The sequence below is a fragment of the Oncorhynchus gorbuscha genome, linkage group LG09, assembly GCF_021184085.1.
Source record: "Oncorhynchus gorbuscha isolate QuinsamMale2020 ecotype Even-year linkage group LG09, OgorEven_v1.0, whole genome shotgun sequence".
NCBI classification, from domain to species: domain Eukaryota; kingdom Metazoa; phylum Chordata; class Actinopteri; order Salmoniformes; family Salmonidae; genus Oncorhynchus; species Oncorhynchus gorbuscha.
Genome location: NC_060181.1, coordinates 29,504,973 through 29,513,747, shown reverse-complemented (window position 1 = coordinate 29,513,747; position 8,775 = coordinate 29,504,973). Strand labels below are relative to the sequence as shown.

At 43.0% G+C, this 8,775-nt stretch overlaps 1 protein-coding gene across 2 annotated transcripts; it reads left to right on the top strand.

Annotated features, from left to right (window-relative positions):
- The first annotated feature begins 1,072 nt into the window (after nucleotides 1–1,072).
- On the top strand, nucleotides 1,073–8,088 carry LOC124043372 (cbp/p300-interacting transactivator 3-like). 2 transcript variants are annotated; one of them, XM_046361927.1, is made up of 2 exons: nucleotides 1,073–1,258; nucleotides 3,089–8,088. In XM_046361927.1, exon 2 carries the CDS (start codon nucleotides 3,104–3,106, stop codon nucleotides 3,860–3,862), a length of 759 nt encoding a protein of 252 aa, XP_046217883.1. In that variant the 5' UTR covers nucleotides 1,073–1,258; nucleotides 3,089–3,103; the 3' UTR covers nucleotides 3,863–8,088. The 2 variants fall into 2 exon arrangements, with proteins under 2 accessions (XP_046217883.1, XP_046217884.1); XM_046361928.1 differs by lacking the exon at nucleotides 1,073–1,258 and adding an exon at nucleotides 1,306–1,369.
- The last annotated feature ends 687 nt before the right edge of the window (nucleotides 8,089–8,775 follow it).

Below are 8,775 nucleotides of genomic sequence, written 5' to 3'. Positions count from 1 at the left end.
ACACACACACACACACACACACACACACACACACACTTTTGTGCTAAAGAGAATGTGTCCTATTCTTGGGCCCCAGAGTTGTCCAGCCTCTCTGTCTATTTGGCAGTTAAGCCTTTGTGCTCTGTTCTGCTCCAGGGCTGAGAAGAGGACACTGAAGAAGATGGTCTGCTCTAGTCCTTCTCTATGAATGCACCATAACTAGCTCAGTAGATTTAAAGGGAGAGTGCCGAGTCAATCATTGTGCCTGTAGATTAGACAGTCACCCTCTTCCTCTGCGGTATCCATTCAACAATCTTATTCTATGGTTTCTGTTTCTCTTAAACCACGGTCGGTGCACTGAGCTGAGCGTGGTGTCATGTCGTTAGCACATGCTTCATGCCAGCATGCTCTCTCTCTCGGGGGAGGTTGCTGTTCACATGCATTTGTATCGCCAGGCTGTTTCTCTCTGCAACAACACATTTGCATAGGACGCACCAGATCCTACCGTTGTCTGTCTCTAATAGCCAGCTCTGATTTGATTCTGTGACTGTAATCTGAAATTCATAGTGATTAGTGAATTGAATTAGGCATTCAAATTGTAATTCTAAAACATATGGTAGGCCTTAATGAAACTAGACTAATTTATAACATGGAGAATGTTGTAAAACATGAATTATATGTCTATTATATAAGCGATTTGTTGATGAAAGTATTACAGATATGATGATGATGATGATTGTTCACATATATAGTCCACCTGTATCATAGCTCTGTAAGTAGCCTATTGAGATGTTTGTAAATGCACTCTCTGCTCTCTGTTGATCCCATATCCTTTACTAGCCACCATATTTGGCCCCTAGTAGGCTACAAAATATATAGGGCCACAACAAGTACACGTTCAATCAAAGGAGTCTATGATACATAAGGCCAACATTCAAAAACATGTCTGTATCAGTTAATGAATTGTCCAACGTGCGCCAAGTCTGTACTAGGGTCACAAGGCGAGCCAATCGAAACAAAGGATACAGAGACGACTGTGGCTCCACCTCTCCCTCTTTCCAACTCCGCTGGTTGGTTTATACATGTATATAATCCCAGAGCTGACCCAGAAAAGTAACTCCGGTGACGGTGACACGTACTAGAAACTCATCTCGCTCGCTCCACAGTGCACTAATTCGATGAAATACATGTATCTGGAGCATCGCCTTTGGAAGTAAAGACGGAAATCCAATACCAGAAGCAGAACTCAATAGAACTTCATAGCAAGGACAATTAGCTGGTAAGCGTTGTCTAGTGAAGAGGACAGTCATTGCAGAGAGAGATTGAAATTGAAATTGAATTGAGAGAGAGAGAGAGAGAGAGAGAGACCGTGTCATATTGCTGAGGGAAGGTAGGAGAACCATTGTTCGGTTGATTTTGTTTTTATTTGCGATTTCTTACGTACCCGATTGTTCAGACACCCGCAATATTGCAATGATACTGTATAATAAATTACTAAACGATTGAATTGTATATATTGGAAAATCGAGTTTATTTAAACGGGATTATTATTTGTGTTGTTATGTGGTATACGTTTTTTAAATAGATTTTACTCTTCAATGAAATCGGCCCCTATGCAAATCCCTAAACTACACGGCTAAAAGCTTTAGAATTTTGATATATTGTGTAATAATTAGTCTTCAAGAAAATACCTCGATAATTATTTGTTGCTCCCCATTTAGCCTTTTGCTAAATGTGGCATAGACGGAATTAATGTTAAGATCCCTAAATGTTTACGCGTGCATAGCCCAAATACAATTGTATGGATTTTGTCCGACTGTTGACAATACCAATCCACTGTGTTTTCTATCTAAAATAAATGATTGAGGTTTTAGAAACGATTGCATCGGATCGTAGTTATTTTTTTATTGCTAAAGCACAAAGAGGTTTGAACGGAAACCTTAGCGCCAGGGGCACTGGAGTTCATCTTTGGGGAAAAGAGAAGAACGAAACACGGAATTCTTTGTTTTCAAGCAGACAGTGAAAAGACAGAGAGACATGTACAGAGCCACACTCCTATGGTATCCAAAGGGCTGCACCATCATATTGTGTTCATGCAGTGATAGAGACACGCACGTTATTAACGATGTCATTCATTTTTAACCTTGCGTAATTGTGCGTGGGAAAATTATGCGTTGATGTGCCATTTTAATTCTGGTGTTACAGAGGTGCCACAAATACAGATTATGTCCTGAATGAATGAATCGTAGGACATTGTCTTTAATTTTTATTTCCATTGTATTGTTCCCATAAGCAAAAATTGTAATGACCATCTTGTCCATTCGTCACTGCTTAACGAAATGTTTGTAAACGTTAGTTTCCTTTCGCGCGGATGCATTTTACTGTCATGGTGCATGTAGCAACTTATTTATTACTATATAACTACAGATTAAAATTCGACAAGCGATCCTCTGCGTCCTTTCAACGAAAAAGGTATGGCTGGTATTTCCCACCGTGCAATAGGCTAAATACTGGCAGCGGATACATGCAGTAGGCTATGCGTAATGTTGTTGTGGTCAAAATGACAGTCAAACCAAAGTGTAAATGCCCCCTAAACGTCATCTGAATAGATGTCAAGGAATACTGACTCAACACTGTTTGAAATACTCATAGTATACTGTCTATCGCTATTGAATTACTGTTAAAAGAACAGTCATGGTATAGGGCTGTGTTGGGAAATGTTATGTTCTCAGGGGGCTGTATCGCTCAGATGTATCTGATGATGTAGAGAAAGGGGGATACCTTATCTTCCGCATTTAACCCAACCCCTCTGAATCTGAGAGGCGCATGGGTTGTCTTAATCGACTTCTTAATTAACTGTCTTGCTCAAGGGCAGAACAGCATATTTTCCAACCTTGCTGGCTCAGGGATTCGAACCAGTGACCTTTTGGTTCCTGCCCGAATACCCCCAATCAATCCACTTATTCATCTATTCCACTACTAGCAGACTACTTTTGCAACTAAAATGCAACATTGATCCTCCTCCTCCGCAAGGTGACAGTAACGGTTTCAATGTTTTTATACAGAGTCATCATCATAACTAACGTAAACATTGCCCTTCCTCCTGCAGGGTGACAGAGAAGCCATGGCAGACCACATGATGATGCCCATGTCCCACGGCCCTGCAACGGCCCTCCACGGCTACAGGATGGGGGGTATGGGCGGCCCTCCTCAGCAATCCGTGCCCCAGCCTGGCCTCCGCACCCTCCCCAACGGCCAGGTCATGCACTACGGCAGGGTGCCGCAGACCTCCATGGAGGCCGCCATGAGGCAGCGGCCCGGACTGGGGATGGTGGGGCCGGCTGGGATGAACGGTCAGGTGAACAGCCAGGTCAATGGGGCTCAGATGGGAGGACACCACCACCAGATGAACCAGATGATGTATAACCAACAACAACAGCATCAACAACAACAGCAACATCAACAACAACAGCAGCAGCACCATATGCAACAGCCCCAGCACCCTCAGCAACAGTACCACCCCAGTGGGCTCACCTCCCAGCAGCTCATGGCCTCCATGCACCTCCAGAAACTCAACACCCAATATCACGGACATCCACTGGGGCCAGTCCAGGGCCATCACATGGCCAACGGGGCCCAGTACAGAGTAGGGCCGGGTCAGCTGGCCAGCATGCAGCACATGGGTCAGGGTGGGCCAGGTATGGTGCTGGGACAGAATATGGACATAGACCTCATAGATGAGGAGGTTCTGACAGCGCTGGTGTTGGAGCTGGGTCTGGACCGGGTTCAGGAGCTCCCAGAACTGTTCCTGTGTCAGAACGAGTTTGACTTCATTCCTGACTTTGTTTCTATGAAACAGCAGCCGAGCACCGTGAGCTGCTGAGAGATACACAACCGCCAGATGAAGAAAGACGCTGTAAAAACAGGCCGGCGCCCAGGGAAAGACTGAACCACAAACTAGACTAGCTACAGCAGCACATACAAGAGGAGACAGACTCTCTCTCTGTTCTATCTGTGTGAGTTTAGGCTATCTGTCTGTGACCATGTATATCAGGCCTACAGAACACACCTGTGAATAGTAGGCCTACCTGTTTTTAAGATGAATTGTAAGGACAGAAAGAGAGGAGAAAAAACAAAAGCTTGCTCTGCATCAGGCTGGCATGAGATCTGAGCTCAGTCAGCCCAGCCACAGGTTGGCGCTCTCTCTGACGCAGTGGCCTCTGTCTAATCTGTCCTGCCTTCCATCCTGCCTCTGGGCTGCCACCCATGTCATAGTGTCACTGTGTGTGCTGAGTTCTGTGGGATGATTGTAGACTCATTCAGCAGGACGGGAAGACGAGACAGACAAGCTGAGACAATACAAAGAAAGACTATCTTGCTTCACCTGGGACTACTAGATTCGATCTATGGCTTATAGAAATGTATTTATTTATGAATTCACCCCACCAAGTAGTTAGCGGACATTTGACAAACTGAGTTGTTAAAGAAGTTGGTGGTCTGATTATGAATTAGATTGTTGGGGAAAGAGTTGTTCAAAAAAGATGCCTAACTATATTGTGTGTATGTTGAAGGCTGGTTCTTCAAAACAGGCTTGGAGGATTTCTTCCTCGTTACCTTAACATTTCCTTTAGTAAGAGCCTGGGGTTAGTTTTTTTTGGGTGGATGGGGTTAGTCTCTGATTGGTTGGGAGTTAACTGTGTTAGCCTGGGGATCTGGTTCCTCTTCCTAACATCATCTGATGACATCATCAGAACAACATTCTATTTATCATTAGGCTGCAGTTATACGAAGCAATTTTCACGCAACTTTGGTCGCATGCAACTGAGTTGCTTCTTGATCGCTTCGTGAAACACCCCCTGCAATTAATAAGCAACTCAGTTGTATCCAGTTGCAACGTTTCAACTTTTTCTACTTGTTGCAAGCAACAGCCAATCAAAACAAATGCTTTTTTCACATGATCCATTCGAAGGTTCAGAACTTTGAGCCACTTGTCATGTCAACAACACATCTGTCAGTGCTGCAGGAACTGTGATCAAGGTAGACAGAAGAGACATTTGCCGAATGGTAGCGGTATAATTAGATATTGGCATCAGGGCTAGTTAAGGTTTATGTACATGCTTTGGCAGTCAATACATGTATTTTTTAAAGTGAACCCAGACCTCTCTGACACGTTTCAACTGATATTTTGTTCCGCATGAACTGCACTAGCTCGCTAAGTTAGGTAGCTTAGTTTGTTGCTAGCTTGATAAAACAGTGCTGGCAATTTTATTTTGGCTAGCTAATTAAAATGTACTGCCAGCATTTTGGCGAAATCAATCTTTATACAATAAGCAAATGGTTGGATAAACTAATAATTTATGAAATCAAGATGTAATGCAGCAGCTGACATTGGGTGAGTTTAGAATTCTCAAACCATATTGAATGACAAAACAAAAGCAGCTTCAATTTGATTGGCTGTTGCATACAATTTAAATTGCATTTGAGTTGCTTTGTGTATCAGCCAAGTTGCTTGAAATGATGTCTCTTGCAACCTGCAACTGCAAATAAAGTTGTGTGACAGTTGCTTGGTGTAACTCCACCTTAAAAACGTACGTTTCCTTGAATATTACATGTCCTCAGTTTAATCACTGGCAAAGTAGTGCAGCACATACACAGTAACATCTCTATAGTAAGAGAAATACAAACACACCATGCCTGTCTTAAAATACTGCTCTGAACACTAAGGCTCAGCTTCTACAGTCAAACAGCTAGATGCTCTGTTTCAGTAGAGTCTTAATGACTACTTTATATTGTATCTCTACTGGTGGGCCGAGGGAATACACTGGATAGTATTTAATAAGGAACAACACACATAACATAACGGTGGACTATTTTCTGTACATGTCTGTGACTGGCACAGAAAGCAAGGCAGGGGGGAAACCAGTACCTCTCAGTCTCAGGTCATTCCCTGAGTCATAGAGCTCACTTTAGACTTTTAACAACATTTTGACCATTAAAAGACATGAACACAAAGTGTTAGACTGTGAGAAGTACATTCATCTAGCGCTGTAGCTGGGGGGAATCCTAACCACTGAATATTTACTTAGTCATGCATTGATGTCAATGGGAGACCAAGTGAACATTTGATTTAAGTAGAAGTTAGGATTTGCCCATCTGTGCGTGAACATCTTGTGTGTGCAGCTTGCAAGGTTCTTCTTTAATGGGAAGTGACTGAGTTTGGTCCTCGGACTTAAGCTTGGCCAATGTGCTGACTGGGCATGAAGACCTTTGACAGTGGAGGCTGTTTCAACTGCCTTGAACTGTGGACAACGTTCATTAGTCCAGTCTGTGGACACAGCATAGTGCTAGGCACTACTCCGGCAGTACCCGGTTGGTTTAATCGTTGTTTAAAGCTGCCTCTCTTTACCTGTGGCATTGATTTCATTACCGAAGTGGGCCAAACCCAACAGGGCAGAGCAACACAGACATGCACGCACTCACACACAGGTTGGTTGCGGTTTCCATAGATTTGCTTACTCGGCTGGTTCTCCTGTTTAGATTTAATGACCGGTTCACACACGCTTGTCTTAATTGAGGTCATACAGCATGACAGCCCCAATGACTTGGTAATTAGAAAACTTGGCACTCAAAAGTAGTGTGCTCTATATAGGGAATAAGGTGCCATTTTGGACACACCCATGGTAATTAGAAAACGGTCTTTTTCTGTGGTGGTGCAGTGTTCTTTCCCCCTGGCCCCTGTGCATAATGATGTTTTTGCAAGGTTACTGCTCCAGTGACTAGTACGAGAACTTCCTGTCCTGTTCTGTTGTTGAGTTATTTGTGGAGATGTCAGAACAGAGAGGTTGGAGGAGCAGTGAGGGGTTGAAGAGGGGATTGGGGGAAGGGGAAAGCTTCCCTCTGTAATACACAAGTTGCAGTAATATGTTCCACTACTAGAGCTACACTCACTGGTCTCTCAGCTCTTTTTCTAGCCTGGAATCCAAAGGGAGTATCGCTGTATTTCATAATTGTTTCACTTCATTGAATCATTTAAATAAAATGCATATATTCCGTTTATATTCCAGGCAACTCTGAACCCCCTCTCTCTCCTGGAGATCTGCCATATTGCTGAGCTCTGAGCAAAAACAAACAATGGACAACAGAAATTACACTCATCGTGGCAAAGGCCAACCATGGACATGCACTGGGGCCGATCCAGGGCCAACACCTGGCCAACCGGGCCCAGTACAGAGTAGGGCCGGGTCAACTGGCCAGCACGCAGCACATGGGTCAGGGTGGGCCAGGTATGGTGCTGGGACAGAATATGGACATAATTACCATATCTAGTAATTTCCTGTGGTCGGTTTATATCTGTTACCAGGCTATTTATGGCTAACTTGGTCTTATATCTGTCTAGGCTTTTTAGGGCAGGTTCACAACCCCCCATGAAAAAGTAATCCATTACAATCTGAAAATAACATATTTTTGTTTGTCTTTTAAGCCTTAGAGGGATAGTAGCCTCTCAAAGTCATTTGATCACAACTATATCAATAATATTTCAGCCTTCTTGTGTATGGTGTCTATGTACTGTAGAATAGAGGTAAAGTTGACATAATTAAGGTACGATTCAAAAATCATTGTCAGATATAATCGTTATTAAAGGCTGATGTTGATGTGTTTAATGACAAGAAATGAGGGTTTTATCATCCATTTGACAAACAGGAGTGTTGATATAAATAGGTTGCCTGGTAAAACCAGACTGAATGCTGGGCTTACCATTAAGTGCAGCATTCAGTCTGGTTTACCCAGGCTAACAAACAGTCACATTATAATAAGGGTTTGGGTACAGGACAGGCCTGAAGCTTTAAGACCTAGTAGACTGCATGTGAACATTGTGAAAAGAGATGTGATGTCACCACTTTTCCACACATCCGCTGAGAATGGAGCTGGAGTCTTAAGATGGTGGATACATTTGTGAGATTGTATTGTAAAATCCTTGTTCCAAATTGCTCCACTTCATTTAGGGGTAACCCCCCACCTCCCAACCCCCAAAGGCTTTTTTAATGTTATTGATTATATTTTAAGAAAATGTATTTATTTTCAACAACAATAAAATATTTATTTAAAGAACTCGCCAGAATATGGAGTGTTTTTTAATGTGTATGTGTCTCTCTATGACTACTTGATGTGCTTTGAATACTCCATGTATGACTTCGTACTGAAACTTCACCTACTTCTGACAAAGAGACGATGAGTCTGACAATACCTCTGCTCCGGCACAGTGAGACATCTCAGCAGTGTGAATGTATTGGCTCTATAGCTGTCTCAATGGATATTGATGAACGGGAAACTATCATTAGATGACAGTGTTATTAGAACAGGTAGTTGTAGTTCATGTTAGGCATCAATACAAAGCAACAGTACAAGTTGAGGCTCATACAAAGTTGCCTGGTGGTACTATTTTTACATGAGAAGCCATGGTGATAATCCACAGACAGGACAGGGGCAGATGATAAGTTCATCTGGTCATAGCTGAGGCTCACCTTGACCTAAATAGTCATATTGTATAACAGAGGAGGCTGGTGGGAGGAGCTATAGGAGGATGGGCTTATTGTAATGGCTAGAATGGAATGGTAGCAAACATATGGAAACCACATTTGACTCTGTTCCTGTCATGTTTTGTCATTGATTATCATGTCTTGTCCCTGTGCTTCCCCTTCTATTCGTTTCCCTCTGCTGGTCTTATTAGGTTCTTTCCCTCTTTCTATCCCTCTCTCTCCCCCTCCCTCTCTCACTCTCTCGCTCTCTCTTCTCTCT